Raw genomic sequence first — 17245 nt, 5'->3', positions numbered from 1 at the left:
CAGAGAGAGGCGCCCCTCCCCAAGGCCCACCTTACTGGGCACTCTCCTCAGCCGGCCCCCGGGATCCGCTGCCTGTGATGCCGGAGGCTGGAGAGGGGGACAGCTCCTGGAGGCGCAGAGAGCTCTTGGCGCCCAACGGGGGCCCAGAATCTGAGCAGCTGCCTCACTCTGGTCCAAGGATCATATTGTGGGGGGGCGTCTAGCTGACTGCGGGGAGGCAATAACGGCCTCGTTTTCAGAAGATGCCAATAGCACGTCTTCTGTGCCCGAGGACCATGTGTTTCCTCCCCAGCATGGAGGCTCGTGCGGGCCCCGAGCAGCAGCCCGCCGGCTCCCTGCACTGCCCTTATGTGCCGATCACAGGGGCCACACAGGCCCGAGCGGGGCTGCTCAGGAAGGCGAGAGGCTCCCCCGCCGGCCTCCTGTAGGGAATCACCCCCCACGGCCACAGTGAGACAGTCCAAGGGCACCGTGGGGCTGGCTGCCTGCAGTCACAGATGGACAGACATCGGTGGGACTGGAGGCGACACGGGCTGCTTCAGGGGTGGGGTCGGCACACGAGACGACCTTCAGTGCAGGTAAATCAAACCACAGGTGAGCAGAGGAGAGGAAGCTAAAAAGGCACTAAGATCTGTAGCAAACGCGCCCTTATTTTATTGAGTAAACAAAAGATTTCTGAGTCAGTACATATCTGCAAATGCATAAATGACAATTTCAATGGGAAACAAACTTTTAAGAACCACAAGCCAGGCAATGTCAACATGTCTTTAAAGAATAAGCAAGTTCAGATTCACAGGGAAACGCCAGCCCTTTCCTCCTCACTACTGGGGACATGACACATTCATGCAAAAGGCGGCACCAGGGGATGCAGCTGGCAGGCAGGAGCTCTGGCCCGGGACGAGGCTGGCACGGCCCCCGCGCCCCTCCATAGCCTTGAGAATAGACGTGAGAATGCCTGCGTCGGGCACCACCGGGACTTGGCCATGTCCCTCCCCGTTCTAAGGTGGGTTTGGTGACTCTGTGAACAGGGCGGGCCCTGCAGACACAGACCTGGTGTCCGCGTCGTGCCGTGGGGTCGTGGCCCGAGTGCCCGGAGGATCAAGTGTAGCCCGCCGGGCGCTCAGCCACCCTCACGGCGTCAGGAGACGTGTCTGCGCTGGAAACCGCCATGACTTGGCCGAGACAATCGCGGGGAGAGCCAAGGGCTTTCACAGCAGGCTGTCCGCACAGCTTTTACTGCCCACAGCTCGATCATTACCAACCACAGTCTTAGAAACACAGGTTACCTGGGAGAAGGGCTGCGGGGATTCCCGTGACACGAGAAGGCACGTGGGTGCACGGCACCCGCCTCTGTGCAGCCGGCCTGGCCAGCGTGAGAGCTGATGGAAGGGAGCGTCCCCGGAAGCAGAGTCGGGGCCGCGCTCCCGGCAGGAGTGTGCAGGCGAAGCACCGACACGTCAGCGGAGGCTGCCGGTGCCACCAGCGCCGGAAGGTGCCCACACCTGCAGAGACACCTGGGCAGCTCCTCCTGGCACCGCCAACAGGCCCCTGCCCACGCGGGAACTCGGCTTTCAGAAGAAAACTGACCTGTAAACATGGCTGCTCCACCAGGTGCAGCCGGAAAGGAGCATAAAACTCGGCCACGGACCCAGTGACAAACAACGCCATGGTCTCTCCCCGTGGCCAGCCACATCCTCGGGGCGTGGGGCGCGGCCCCCTCACCTGTCCGCACACGCCCGGCTGGAACTCAAGACCACATATCGGGGGTGGGCTCTGTCGGAGCCGGAGCAGCTGCGTCCAGCACGCGCCTGGCCCGAGGCAGGAGCCAGCGTTCGCACAAAGGTGGAGCCCCCACGGCTCAGCGAGGCCGCGGGTGCCGGGTCTCCACAGGGAGCAGGTCCCCGTCAGCCCTGGCTGCTGTGCCTGGTTCTGCCTTCCCCGAACCGAACACTGAGTGCCCCGCCCCAGGCAGGCAGAGAGGACACGCCCCGTCTCCATCGCAGGCTAACACACCGCCTCCCCCAGGCACAGCGGCCCCGGGGTCAGAGTCACGAAGGTGACTCCTCGAGCTCCAGGCACCCTGGGCCCTAAGGCTGCAGCACCCCCGCCCCAGGACCTGGGTCTTGGGGGGCTCCCTCAGGGTCTTGCGCAGTCAGATCAGACAAAACCACAACCTAATTAGTCCTGGGCAGCGTCTCAACTTAAAAAGCAGCGACAGGTATAAGGCACGTGTACCACTAAAGGCCAACGCGAATCCAAACCAGCACCACTTGAAAGGCACGATTGAGCCGAATGAGCGCGCACGCTGGAGAATAAAGCTGCAAAGACGGAGTGGCCCCGAGGGCTGGCTGGGGACACGCGTCCTTCCTAACTCTGCTGCACAGCCTTCAACACTGTAACAAGCGCACCTTTTAATTTTTCGACGTTTAAAATGCAACAGTCAGAGAATCGGGGGGATGAAGAATACCCAGCCGTGACCACAAAATCGCTTCCTACACCAAAGCCTACCACCTGAGCCCTCGCCTCCCGGGCGGGTGGGGGTCGCCCCGGCAGCGCTCAGGGCACGTTCTCGTCAATTCGCTCTCCGGGAATCAGATTCTTCATGTTATTCTGCAAATCGAAAATGACTCTGTCTGCCCTGGCCTGCACAAAGGGGCTACTGAAGAACAGGCTCACGTCTAGGGGGACCGCAGCCTCGGAGCCCCACGAGTCCGTGTCTGAGCTGCTCGAGTCCTCGGCCGTCGTGGGTGGGTAGCTCAGCTGCTCTAACTGGTCCACGATGTCCGAGAACTGGAAGGCCGAGCTGGCCTCGGAGCGCACAGAGCAGGCGGGGAAGTTGGCCATGGAGCTGGCCCCAGACGGGGGCGCAGAGCCGGGTGTGTGTGCGGACAGGCTGCTGGGCAGGGGCGCGTTGCTCAGCGAGCTGGCCTCGGACTGGTTGTTCCGGAGTGAGCTGGTGTCGGACGGGCTCAGCAGGCGCTGCATCAGGCTGGCCTGCGCCTTCACCTCCAGCAGCTCCGAGGTGTCTGAGGGGTGTGCGTCGCCGAGGCTGCCCTCCTCAAACTCAAAGCCGTGCCCCCTGTCCCCGGGGGCCACCTCCGGGGAAGACCCCTCAGGGCTGGACGGGCTGGAGCCTGGGCCCAGGCTGCCATAGGGGAAGGAGAAAGCCTCTGAGCCCCCGGCAAAGAAGGAGATGTCTGCAGGGTCGTCATCTATGAACTCCTCGGACACCTGCAGCTGGGCGCTTGTCAATGTGAAAACCGGGACCCCCCCGCGGCCCAGTGGGCTGCACAGGTGCACCCCCCTGGAGGAGGAGCCCCCGGTCAGGGGTCCCTCACCGCGGTCACTGCACCCCACAGCCGGGTGCCCCCTGCCCACGCCCCCTGAATCTGGGCCTGAGGCGGGGCAGCTCAGCCCCTCAGGACTGCGGGGGCCACAGCTCCTCATGCCCCAACCGAAGCCGACACCTTGGTGAGGCTGGAGCGCAGGCGGCTGGGGGGGCTGGGCCGCGACCACGGAGCTCCTCTCTGCAGCCGGCCGCCAGGCGCCGGGCGCGGGGGGCCCCGTCTCGGAGCTGCCGCCGCCAACCTGGGAATCACGCAGGCCCAGGGGAGCTAGAGGGGACGCGGGGGCTGAGCAGAAGGAGGCGGCTGTGGGCGACGGCGTCACAGGAGTCCTCACACCCTCGGAGAACGAGAGGCTCTGGGGCAGAATGAGAAGAAAGAAGGAGTGCGTGAGATGGCAGGTCATGCTGGAGAGGTGCGTGGCTGGCTGGGCTCAGACGAGCCCACCATGCGCTCCTCTCGAGGCCCCTACCTCTATGAGTAACAGAACCGAAGCTCTGTGAACGCAGATGCGGTCTGAGGTTGGCTCAGGAGTGCCTGCTTACGGCCCCTGTGACGCCACTATTCTCTATGTGCTTGGTACCACGCCACTTCTGTCACTAAGTCCCGAGTCTCCTTGGCACCTGGTCACCCTGAAGTTCCCTGGGACGTCTCTGGACACTGGCGTCCCCTGGGGCTGGGTGGCTGCAGATGGGCTGAGCCGCCCGTCACAGCTAGCAAGGTTCCCCTGACCCGCTGGGGCTGCTAGGGGATGAGATGCGTGGGTGCATCCAAAGGTGAGTTCTTTTAATTTCAAAGATTTAACAAGGGATTCCTAAATAGAAAACATACCCAGAAGAGTCAAACAATGTTTTTATTTCAAAACCCAGTTAAAAAAAAATTGGGGACACAGAAGTGTTAATATATGAGCTCCAACTGGAGCTCTGTAAATACTATTAGAGTATAAATGATAAACTTGCAACAAAAATGAATGCTGTGCAGCGATAAAAAATTATAAATATGAAACTACACAGATGCACACAGAGAATTATGAAATAATATTACATGAAAAGAGCAAGAGCCTATGTAAAGACAGGCTTGCATGTGGCAGTCAACAGGCAAGCGTGAAGGCAGGGGAGACAACCGCGAGGCAGACCGGGACACGGAGCCGGCGACGCCAGCCTCGCGTCCAGCACCACGGCCACATGTCACCTGTGGCACGTGTGTGGGGGCCTGTGTGCGCCTGACTTAGTAGCTGTGGTCATGCCAAACACTCAGGTGCACACATTTGCTTCTTGCTTTTTACCTTTAACGTAATAGCAAAATGTCCACTGAGCGAACACAGCTTCACTGAGCAAATCGCCGCCCCCCCACCCCTCCACAAGCTGGCATTATCATCACTTCACACTTTAATAAAAGTTGTATTTCTCAGCTGTTTTCCTGACAACAAAAAGCACTGTGTCCACTGCAGAAAACCAAGTCAGATGAGAAGCACAAGAAGATAAAAACTGCCTGGGGCCCGGTCACTGGGAGATAACATTTGCTGCTGTGAGGGTTCGTCCCTCGAGCACCCAGTTGTCTTTTTAAATCAGGAAGAAGGTTCTCCACGGGTCACTGTGCAAACTGCCAGTGTCACTGCTAATGCTTCCTGAACGTGTCCCTCTCGGGCTCCACGCTTCTGAAACGAGATTCTTAGTGGCTGTTGAGTCCCCTGACAGGTGGCCACACCCAGACCAGCACGGATGGCGGTCGCTGGGGTCTCTAGGGTCACAAGCAACACTGTGACATGTGTCCACCCACAAAGCTCCCTCTTCACTCGGGACTCCTTTCTGCAAACAGGGTCCCAGGACTGGAACTGCCATGTAAATGGTGAGACTAACTTTAGGACTCCTGTTGCAACCACGCCAGGCTATTCCCTAAAAGGGGACGGTGCCTACATCGGGTGCGTTTACACAGAAGGACTAACCTGCCGTGGCAAGTCCACTTTGAGGGCACGGAGAGACATCCGGGTCTTGCTGTGTCTCCTGGAAACAGAGGACAGGCGGTGAGCCCCACGCCCCACTTGCCTGACCCCACTGCTTTTTTTTTTTCTCATCTTCAGTGCATTTTTATAAAAATCGCATCATCAGAGGAGCTCCTGGAGCACACAGCGTTAGGGTGCAGACCCCGTTTCTAAAGCAGCATGTGCTGCACCCGTGAGAAAGGACTCACATGAAAATGTGGCCAAGGGTTTGTAACACGCCCTGAGGCATCTAACCAGAAATGGCAGGATGACAGAAAAAAGGATGCAAACAAAAATACATGTCCAGAAGAGGTGAAATTAAGGAAGAGATCCACACTCACAGAAACAACATGAATTTTCAGATCCAAAGTTTAATACTATGAAAACCATCCTCTATAAAAACACAATGTCTGAGTGGAGTGAGGCAGACTGGAAGCAAAAAGTGTCATCTGCATCTGAACAACTTAAATGACAGTAAAACGCAAACCATCACCTTTAAATGAAACAGAAGAAACAGAACTCAAGTGTCAAGACACACACCGACGCAGCTGAAGTGCCTTTTACTCGAGCAAACGTTAGGGCGCCTAAAACGCTGACATAAACACCCACACTGTCACGAAGATGCGAGAATTTACCTTTCATACGGAACCCTCTTCATCCCACCGTCTTTGACATAATCAGCAAGTTGTTTCTGAGTTCTTCCACTGCGAATAAAATTCACATTTTACAGGAAAGAATAAACAGCTGTACACAGCACTAATTTTTCACAGAAGCAAAGGAAAAGTAAGACTTGCCCAGCCTCTGTCTTAAGTTTACACATGTGCTGACACAGCGCGCTTTGCATTAGCAGCAGGACCAGCGTTGCAGACAGCCGTCCGCAGGCCTCTCCCCACCACTCTGTGTGCTGAGCGTCCCCTGTGGCTCCGTGGCTGCAGCCCGCATGGAGTTCTCTGCCCATGAACCACCCTCGCCCTGACTGGACGTTCGCGTTCTCAGCGCCAAGACAAGGCCAACAGCGATGCGGCCGCCCACCTGTATCTGAAGGAGGAGCCTCTGCTGAAGAGGACGGCTTTAGCTTTCGGCTTCGGCTGATCAAAGAGTCTGAAAAAGGTGTGATGCTCCACACAGATCTTCCAGAAGTTCTTACATTCATCTCTGCTACCCAACACGAACTCCAGGGTGTCCTGGTAGGGCCCCTACGAGTGAAAGGCAAAGGTTCCAGTAACTAGAGCAGGAAGAAAATCTAGGAAGACAGGCTACTCCAAAGTTAAAAACTAGGAAGATTTTCTTTCTGAAAGTTGTGTAGACTTCTGGTTCCATTTATATTTGAGAGGAGAAAAATATAGTGGTATATTTCTTTGTAGAAATGTCAGAGAAGTTCCGTCATCTAAATCACAAGGGCTAACATTTTGGAGTTTCTCTTTGAAACCTTTTCCCGTGGTAGAGGAAACCAAGGCATCTTTTTGTGCTGGCTGACACATTTACCTGTCGTCACTCAGTCACTTTCCTGTGGGTTTTCTGAGGGTGTTTTGGATGAGCAGGGCACAAAGGTTTTCAGGCTCACAAACATCACCATGAAGAAACTACTGCCTTATCTCTCATTGTTATTCCTTAGGATAAATTCCTAGAAATGTTATACTGAACTCAAAAACAATGCACATTTTTGGACATTGTAATGTTTATTACCAAATTACCTTACAAAAGAGTACAATATCAATACTTTAACTCCTATATTTAATCCTAAAAATCTAAGTGTTTAGGAATCGATATAAAACATAACCTCGCCAGGTGTAGAAATAGACACAGTTCAGAATTTTGCACTAATTCTCTTATTTCCCTGTCTCTGTGGAATAACTGCCAAAGACATTTTTTTTAACTTATAGAAGAAAAAAACTAGCCTTTTACTTGCATTTGTACATGTTCTTGGCATTCTTTATACTTCTCTTTCATTCTTAGAAGAAATATTTGAATAACAAACAGTTAAGCTATCTGTCCACACTTTCTGCACAAAATAAACACACTTGCAGGTCGCAGTGACCCTGGTCTGACAAAGCCCCTGCTAATCCAGTGCCTCTGAGAAGCTTAGGGGCAGCCCCTCCCAGACTGGCCCAGGCTCTCGGCTCCGGGCTGGGGCTGAGCTGCAGCCCCCAGGCCCCCTGCCACAGCGGCTGGCTGAGCCGTCTCCCAGCTTCCTGGCACTGTGGGCACGTAACACCATGAACATCTTAGAATTGTCTCAAGTATTGGATTTTTCCTCCCATCAGACTGTATAGACATTTACGTTTGTCCCTTTTTACTAATTTCAGTAAATTTATATTTAATTATTAACTTATGGAAAAATTTAGTTATTAACTTATGGACAAAAGAAAGGAACATTCATTTTCTGAAAGTCAAGGCTTCCTCATTTAGAACTATCGAAGGGTCAGTTTCGGAGACAGACACAGGAGAACGCTGGAAACACCCTCCGTTCACGCTGGACTGATTTGCTGCGGGGCTCCGGACCACAGCTAAACACTCTGTACCTCAGCCTTGGCACCCAAAGGAGGAGCAGCTGCAGTGACGCTACGGTTCTCAGCGGCCCGGGAGCCCGTCAGCCGCGGACGCTCTCAGGCCGCTCAGCCACCTCTGGCTGCCGGCCCACCCTGCGGGCAGGCCGCCCTGGGCAGGTCTCCCCAGAGTCCAGCCCCAGCCAGCAATCCTGTCCTTACGTTCTCGTGTGTGTTATGCTGAATTGATATACAAGTCATTAACAACTGAGCAGAGGGAACTTCCCTTAGCTTCAAGAGTTCTCATGATGACACTCACATGGACCTCCGGGTGGAGCTTGATGAGAAACCTTTTCCTCTTGAAGCTGAGCTTTCGGAGCCTGGACCAGTTGAAAGTGTTGATCCTGGTGCTGCTCTAAAATCCAAGAGATGGATGCTGAGTATCGACACACGTGTAATCCAGACGCACACACATACTTTCCCATGAAACAGAGTTACATCCTTGCCAAAAAGCACAGCTTTATATTCAGAAGCAAATTATATTTAGAACTCATTATATAGTTGTTACATTCGGAATGACTCAATTAAAATGTCAATACTAAACACACGAATCTGTTTTAGGAAGAACACTTTATTGCTCTGATAAAGCTTTGATACAAACTTTTTTTCTGTCAGTGTTAACAGTGAACATTTTGTAGCCACCCCAGTGAGGACAGTGCTTGGGAGGGGCGTGGGGGTGGCTGGGCAGGGCAGGAGCAGAGCCGAGTTTCTCAGCGAAGGAAAGCAAGGAGGATGGAGTGATCCGGGGGTGCCGGAGGGGACCCGGAGCCGGGGCTGAACTCCTGACTGTCCAGAGTGAGCGCCAGGGCCTGGACCCCGGCTTCTAAGCACTCTCCTCCCCCTTGGAGACTGGGACTCTGCTCTTCCAGGGTGGGGCAGGCAAGGAACACAAGAACCTTGACCACGTTACTGCGTGAGAAAGTAAGTAAGTGCTCAGAAAGGACAAAGGACAGGGAGAGGTCAAAGGGCACAGAGGTCACCTGAAGGGACGCCCGGATGGGGGGCAATTTAAAGATCAAAAGAAATAATGACTAAAGATCAAATATCAGATTACAACCTGAATTACAACTCGTGTAACAGTAAGATCAGGAGACAAACCTCTGTGTCCACAGCAACCAAGTAAAACAGATGAGAAAACCTCTCCAGGAGCCTGAACAGTGGAATTTAAAAAGCAGCCTTCTGGCAACCATGAGGGAGATTCACAGTCTTAAGTATCTCTCCACAAATACTAAATTACAGAGGTCAAAACGTCTCCTTGCGGGCTTCCCTGGTGGTGCAGCGGATGAGAACCCGCCTGCCAATGCAGGGGCCATGGGTTCCATCCCCGGTCTGGGAAGATCCCATATGCCACCAAGCAACTAAGCCCACGGACCCCCACTCCCGAGCCCGGGCACAGCAGTGAACAGGAGCCCCGCTCACCACAGCTGGAGAAAGCCCCAGCGCAGCAAACAAATAAAGACACAGCTTGTGAAACACGGCACCCTGCTCCAGTACTCTCGCCTGGAAAATTCCAGGGACGGAGGAGCCTGGTAGGCTACAGTCCATGGGTCACACAGAGTTGGACGCTGCTGAGTGACTTCCCTCTGTGAAGAGGCCTGTCGGTGCCTTTGGAGCAGGCGCCAGGCGCCGCCCCGCAAACACAGACAGGGCCGCCAGGGGCTGCACCACTCACAGCCTCCCGTCCGGGACTCGCCGCACAGGCTCTCGTCTCAGCAGCAGCTGGGCCGGGCAGGCCCACGTCACGAGTGACTGGCCTCGGTCCTTCCGGGGCACCACGGCCATGAGGACAAGGAGAGAAGGGAGGCACTTCCCACTGACGATCACGGGCAGACCCTGGCCGGGCGGGCGGGGCAGCTCAGCTTTGGGTGGGAGCGTCTGAAATCATGAGGCAGGGGCACCTGTGGAACCCACAGGAACCCGGGTGGGGGTGCCCGGCGAAGGGGCTCGCAGTACCTTCTTGTACTTCTCTGAGCTTGAAAACTTTCAGAATAAAAACTCTGAATGTATGGAAGCACCTTCTTTTCTGTCCTTGGTCTTCGTGACCATTTACTCTTTTCCACAAACTCAGGATGGGGAAACGGCAAGATGAAGAATGCTTTCCTGCCAGAGATACTAAAAAGCAGCCCAGCACTTTAGCCATAAGGAGGAAGGAGGCTTGGAAACACGCACGACATGGACATGCTCTGAAGGGAGGGGCAGCAGAGGCCCCGAGGCCAGTCCCAGGGAGGTGTGAGGAGGGACATCCGCAGACAGAGGCATGAGGGTCGGCGAAGCGGGCGGGGCAGGACCGCCAGGGCCTGGGGAGGGTGGGGTTGACATGTTCTGGAATTGGGGCGACGGCCGCATGATTCTGCGAGTATATTAATACTGAAAACACTGACTTATACTTCTGAAGGGTGGACTTCACGTGCTGTGCATTCCGTCTCAATTCTTTGCATTCCTGAGTTAAGAGATGTCCCTGAGGTCTGGACTGAATGTCAGCTCCCACCTCCCAGCGCGGCCGACAGGCAGTCACTCCACCTGCGGCCCACAGTGAGACACTGGACGCTTCTCAGCTCCATCCACGAAATCAGCAAACTTTCACACGGCAACAGAAGAAAAGGCCACGCCTCAGCTCCCGGCTCTGGACGCGGGGCTCAGGGAGGTGGAAAGAGGGCCTGTCCGCCAAGGCCTGCGTCCACACAGCTGGCTCCCGCTGCTGTCTGCCTGGACCGCACACCACGGGACCGCGTCCACCCCTCCCCACGGGCGCCACCAAATCTGATCTGTGCTGTTGATCATGTGTGTGCTGCTCGCAAACTGGGCAGGGGTGGACTACAACTGTATTTTCCTCCTTTACCTGTAATTCTCCCAGAGTTACTAACTGCCTCTTTCCATTTGCTTAATTTTCTGTGTACCCATCACCGGTTCAGCGCAAAACCTCCCTGCAGACCTTTAAAGCTCTCCAGTATGATCTCACCCATGACGTCACTGATGGGCTTGTTTCTGGTTGTGTCACAGGGCTTGCAGGATCTCAGTTCCCCGACCAGGGACTGAACCTGGGACCCAGGGGTCGAACAGGAGTTGCGGGTTTGATCCCGGGAAGCGAAGATCCCCTGGAGGAGGAAACTGCAACACACTCCAGTATTCTTGCCTGGGAAATCCCAAGGACAGAGGAGCCTGATGGGCTACAGTCCATGGGGTCTCAGAGTCAGACACGACTGAGCACACACACATGCCAGTGGTCCTAACCACTGGAGCCCCAGGGAACTCTCCGGTCAGGTCTGTTTCTCTCTGGGCCGTCTTCCCTGGAGCCCCTGATGTCTTTCTGCTGACACAGGTTCTCCGCATCCGAGCATGGCCCACCCCTCTCCCTCCCCAACATGTCGCCGTGTCCTCAGCTCCCGCCCGGAGCCTCTCCCCACCATCAGGGTCCCAAAGGCTGCGCGGGGACTGAGTTTTCTGAAAAGCGGCATGTCTGGAAATGCTTTTACTTTCTTCTTGGGTAGGAGTCCGGCTGCACAGGCACAGAATTCTGGACTGGAAATGACTTTCTTCCAAGTTTAGAACCTCCATCCTCCAGTGTCCAGCCCGGTGGCATTTCACGCCTTCCCGCCTCCTCCCAGGAAGCCCTCTGATCTGTATTCTGATGTCTCAGACAACAAATCCTGCCCCATCTCCATTCACTCGGAATAAGGCCTGTGGGCACCTTCTGTCTGGAAACCCATGCCTGGAAGTTTGGATGCTTCTCCTCCTGGAACGTCTGTAACAATTCCTTGCTGCCGTTTGGGTCCAGCCTCTGGAATCCTGGGAGGCTGGGCTGCCCGGACGCTGCGGGAGCTCCCTCTGCTTCCCTCTCCGTCTCTTCCTCTGCTTTGCGGAGCTCTCAGCCGCGTCTCCCAGGTCTCCTGCCGCCAGCCTGTGCCACGCTGGCCCCGTGTCCTTGTGCCTGCCCGGCTCTTGCTTCAAGGTGTAGGCTTTTCTTCTACTTCTGAGGCTTCTTGGAGAAGGTCTCACAGACACACTGAAGGCCGGTGGCAGCCCTGCTCTGAGCAAGTCTAGGAGCACCGTTTCCCCAAGAGCATTCACTCACTTCTCTGTACCACACTCTGGTAATTCTCACAATATTTCAAACCTCTTCATTATTATATTTGCTAAGGTATCTGTCATCAGTGATCTTTGACATTACTACTGCAAAGGGATTATGACTCTCTGAAGGCTCAGATAATGGTTAACACTTTTAGCAATAATGTACTTTTAAATTAAAAAAAGAAAGAACATGCAATACAGTAATATACTAACAAGGCACCAAAATGAGTCCAGATTTAGCATTCCCCTTTCCCCTCTTCTGAAAGCCTGCTGACTCTGATCACTATCCGAGGGGCGGTCAACGCCGGCCTTTCTGCAGGGAATAAATTGTGTGTGTGATTTCTTCTCTTCCCCACAAGTGGCAGGAAGTCACACACACAGCTGAGTACTCTCTCCATGTAACAGCACATCTCAGAGACTGTCTCGTTTATTAGGACAGAGTCTGTGTCCTCTGGACAGGTGGCCGGTTACCCCATAACGTGGATGCAGCACCACTTGCATAACCAGCCTTCCAACAGTTAATTACCAATATTTTACTATGACAAACCAGGCCAGAATCAAAACTCACGTGCGAGTTTAGGCTTGTGCTGAAGCTGTGCCCCGTTCCTTGGGGACGAGGCATGGGGTAAAGAGGCTTTCCTGCCTTTGCACCGTCTCCAGCCCCGAGTTTCTGCTTCTCTGAGTCTCTTCTTCCCACAAGTTTGGCACCTGCCCTGCAAATACCATCTTCCTTGGAAAGAAGGTTTTCCTCAAGTTCCTGGTTCTCCCTGTCACTGTCTGAGTTTAGCAGGAGGCCCCAGGTGTGCCCGAGTCAGGGAGCATCTGGTAAACCCTGGCCAGGCACTGCCCAGGGACGCTAGTCTACAGGGCACTGGACAAGGTGCAGCGTCTCTCCAAGGATGCGCATGAGTTGAAAGAGAAGGACCAGTAACGATACAGGCGAAGAACCAGAGAGCACAGCGGTCAGCGTTCGCATCGCCAGGGAGGCCAGGTGGTGCCCCAGATGATCCCTGAGGGGTCACATGTCACCTGCATGTGGTCCAGCTGGGCACCACCAGCCGATTCTAGCCACAGGAAAACGGCCCACACACTGTTGCAGTGTTCTGGATCGCAGGCGTCTGCAGCATGATTGCTGAATGCTACAGCCGCTTCCAGACTGGACCCCGTCCTGCAGGAAAAGGAGCTGCATGGACGCGACTGGCCAGGAGCTAACAACGGGGACAGACCCGTAGATTCAAGAGTCAGGGGCCTCAGTGACGGCCGCACAGCAGTCACGACAGGGGTGGTCTCTTCTTAGGGGGCACACACTCAGGGGAAAGGGCCCTGTGAGGGCACCTCACCCTCAAGGCTTCAGAAGAATGTGTGTGTGTGTCTGTGTATATATATGTGGCCTGTGTGTACAAAAATGTGTGTGTCTCTGTGCATGTGTGTATCTGAGTGTATACATGTGTCTCTCTGTGTGTATATAGGTGTGTGCCTGTGTTTATACATGTGTCTGTGCGTGTACAGCTTACCAGGTAGTGTTAGTGGTAAAGAACCAGCCTGCCGATGTAGAAGACCTAAGAGATGTGGGCTTTATTCCTAGGTAGGGAAGGTCCCCTGGAGGGGGGCATGGCAACCCATTCCAGTATTCTTGCCTGGAGAATCCCATGGACAGAGGAGCCTGGTGGGCTGCAGTCCATGGGATCACACAGCGTCAGACATGACGGCAGCGACTTAACACACACATATATATGTATATGTGCATGTTTCTGGGCATCTGTGTGTGTGTCGTGTGTCTATGTGTGTATATGCTTCTCTGTGTGTCTGTGTGTATATACATGGTCTGTATGGTGTGTCTTTCTGTATGTGTCTCTGCGTATATGTGTGTGTCTGTAGGTGTATCTGTGTATACATATGTATCTCTGTATATGTGTGTCTGTGTGTGTGTATCTGTGTGTATGTGGTCTGTTTCTGTATATATGTATCTGTACATGTGTGTGTCTCCGTGTATGCATGGTCTGTATGTGTGTATGTCTGTGTACATGTGTATCACGTATGTATGTGAGTGTATATGTGGTTTGTATGTCTGTGTGTTTATGTGTCTGTGTATCCATAGATCTGTCTATCTATACATCTCTGTGTGTGTGTGTGTGTATGTGTGTATATGTGGTCTCTGTGTGTGTTGGTGTGTGTATGTGTATATGTAGTCTATGTGTATATGTGTCTCTCGTGTGTGGATGTGGTCTGTGTCATGTCTGGTTTGTGTGGGTGCTCTGTGTATATTTATGTGTCAGCGTGTGTACATGTGTTCTGCATGTCTGTGTATGTGTACACGTGCTGGTACTTGTATATGTGATCTGTGTGTGTGGGGGGCAGGGAGTGAGAACACAGTCCGGCGAGAACCCGTGTGATGAGCATGTGGGACTCTGCGTGCTCTTCTGATTCTCAGTGCTTTCAGATCGTCAATGTGTCTGCGATGAGTCTTTGAAGAGGAGGCTCTGAAGGGCTGGCCGGCACCTCCTGGGGCTGGAGTGGGGACCGCAGGCTCAGAAGCCCACTCACAGTCACTCCCCTCCACCTCCAAGGGGAGGCCCTTGCCAGGGGCGGGGTGGCGCTCTAACTGTCCTGCCTCCGGCCCGCCGGTCTCAGCTCCACTCCTGCACCTCGCGGTCATCCCACCGGCCTTCCGAGCTCCCAGACTCAGCTGACAGCCCCTGCTCTCCTTTCCATCCTTGGGTCTTACTGATGCAAAGTTTAAAAAATCCCTTCACTGTCATTCCAGTGGGGATTCTGAGGGAGTGGAAATGGATTCAATCTGCCGCCTTTAACCCAAACTCTTTAATCCTTTGCTTTTGCAATTTCTTCTGGTCATAGACGACTTGCCCTTTTCTGGAAGAATGACGACCTCGACTCTGAGGGCTGCGCTTGCCCCCGCGTGCCGGGCAGGGGCCGCCGGCAGAGGGCGTGCGTGTGGGGCCTGGGCCTGGCAGGGCCTGGACGCTCAGGGGAAGCCACACTGCTGACTCTAAGTGCAAGCCTGACATTCTTTCTGACAGGAAACTGAAATTTGATGCCTAATTTTAAAAGAGAAAGGCAAAGACGGTGAAACGAAGCATTTTTGGTCGGGGAGGCCAGGCTCAGACTGGCCGTCTCGGGGGGCGGCGTGAAGCTGGCCATGGAGGGAGGAGCTGCAGCCGGCGGCCGCGTTCCCCGAGGCGCCAAGGTCCTGGGCAGGGCCCGTGCCAGGGAGGGCTCTGGAGCCCAGGCTGGCACCCGCAGCTGCTTCCGGGTGCTTCAGCCGGCCCAGCACGCAGACACATCACCAGAAACACAGCTCGGGGCCCTTCCGGTGTCTCCTCCCATGCTCACACCCAATGGGGGTAGACACCCCCAGGACCACGGGGCCACCCCAGAAGCTCTCCAGGCAGCTCTGGCTCCCGCAGTCAGTGGGACTGTGGCCTGTAGCGGAGACCCCATGGGCAGCGGCCCCTCAGCCCCGGGGGAGACCCTGCCTGCAGGTCACTCTGAGCCCCGGGGTGAGGTTCCGGGTCAGGGGACCTTCCGAACAGCATTAGAAGGAAGAGCGGGCTCCGGGACAGAGTCCAGGACTAGGAAACGACCTCTCTAGGGGGACAGGCCGGATCACACAGTCCGCAACACTCTGCCTCCCAGTCTGAGGTGACTCAGCCACAGACTTCCCAGCGCAGGTGAGCACAGCGCCCCGCCCACCTACCTGGAACACCAGGACGCCCGTGTGTGACACGGCCAGCTTGATCTTGGCCCCCTCCCGGTCAGAAGCCGAGTGAAACCTGATGCCGTACATGTCCAGCTTCCGGGCAATTTCCAGCACCTGGAAGTCTGACTCAGCAGGAGTCTGGCCCCTGCAATGAAAGACAGCAAGTTCACAGCGCTCCTGAGAGCAGAAACTCGGACAGAGAGACCGGGAAAACAGAAGGGAACACAACCAGCACAGGGGCTCCGATCTCCAGACGGCCGGCCGCTCCCCCACGGATACCCACCCACGGCAAATTACACTGCACACAGGCCACAGAACCGTCCCCTTCCTTCGGTTCTGTAATCCCCGGGGCGAATCTTTTCTTTGCACTCATGAGGTGCTCAGCCTTATAATTTTATCTTCATATGGACAAAGTGATGTGCAAACATTTACAGGCAGAGACGAATACTAAATATGGGCCACACTACGAGTAACGCACGGATAACCCTAGTATCTCATTGAACCCACTTCAAAACTTTAAAAGGTACAATGCTAACCATTAGAATATACCTTTATAAAAATTAAATTATGAAAATGAACAAAAATAGAATCACCAAAACAGCTGGGGTATCCTCGCCTGGCACACAGTCCAGACAGTGAGGGGCTCCAGGGTGGGCGCTCAGGACAGCCCAAAGCCTCCACGAGCGACCTCCATAAACAGCTCTTTTTCCTCTTGCTTCCGAAAGCCTGAGTTTTGGGATCTTTTAGGAATAACAAGACTGCTTGGTTAATGTCATTCCTGTGATTTCCATTCTTGGATGGAAATGTCTGTCCTTTGAAGCTGACTAGACGCTTATCACTCCAATAAGCCATCAGCGAGGCGATAACCCCACGGTATGTACACGTCTTCTCCACCTGCTCATCTCCTGACGGGCACTGAGGGGGTGTTTCTGTTCTGGCTGTCGTAAGGAACGCCGCTGTGAGCATGGGGGTGCGTGTATCCTTTCCCGTCAGTGTTTCTGTTTTCTTTGGGTAAACACCCAGGAGTGGAATTCTGGACCATATGGTAGCTCTAGTTTAAATTTTATTTATTTTAGATTTTTTATTTTTTTATTTTAGATTTTTTAAATTGGAGTTGATTTACAACATTTTGTTAGTTTTTGGTGTAGAGCAAAGTGAATCTGACACACATATATACATCTACTCTTTTTTAGATTCTTTTCCCATATACGCCAATATTCAGTAGAATATTGAGTCTGTTTTTGGTTTCTTGAAGAACCTCCATTTTATTTTCAACAGCTGCTGCACCAATGTACAATCACACCAACAGTGCACAAGGGTTCCCCTCTTCTTCACATCTTCACCAACACTTATTTCCTGTCTTTTTAAAAAGGATGTATAGCTGATGTACAATATTATATAAGTTATAGGTGTGCAACAGGATTCATAATTTTTAAAGATTATGTACTCCATTTATAGTTGTTATAAATATTGGCTATATATTTAGGAACCAGAGATCAAATTGCCAACATCTGCTGGATCACAGAAAAAGCAAGAGAATTCCAGAAAATCATCTACTTCTGCTTCATTGACTACACTAAAGCCTTTG

The 17245-nt window shown here is 53.8% G+C and overlaps 1 protein-coding gene across 10 annotated transcripts in view; it reads right to left on the bottom strand.

Annotated features, from left to right (window-relative positions):
- Window positions 1–17245, bottom strand: part of FARP2 (FERM, ARH/RhoGEF and pleckstrin domain protein 2) — a 98407-nt gene that overhangs the window by 24055 nt on the left and 57107 nt on the right. For all 10 annotated transcript variants that reach the window (XR_006336029.1, XR_006336030.1, XR_006336031.1 and 7 more), the window contains 6 exons: window positions 15655–15802; window positions 8131–8226; window positions 6358–6521; window positions 5961–6029; window positions 5290–5347; window positions 3468–3702 (listed from right to left, as the gene is read on the bottom strand). Coding sequence is in view for 7 of the 10 variants with exons in the window: in XM_043878805.1 (XP_043734740.1) it covers window positions 3468–3702; window positions 5290–5347; window positions 5961–6029; window positions 6358–6521; window positions 8131–8226; window positions 15655–15802 (770 nt within the window). In the remaining 3 variants the exon portion in view is untranslated. The remainder of the gene's footprint in view (window positions 1–3467; window positions 3703–5289; window positions 5348–5960; window positions 6030–6357; window positions 6522–8130; window positions 8227–15654; window positions 15803–17245) is intronic.

The sequence above is a fragment of the Cervus elaphus genome, chromosome 20 (assembly GCF_910594005.1).
Source record: "Cervus elaphus chromosome 20, mCerEla1.1, whole genome shotgun sequence".
Taxonomy (NCBI): domain Eukaryota; kingdom Metazoa; phylum Chordata; class Mammalia; order Artiodactyla; family Cervidae; genus Cervus; species Cervus elaphus.
Note: the sequence above shows the minus strand (reverse complement) of the source record. Positions and strands in the feature narration are given on the sequence as shown.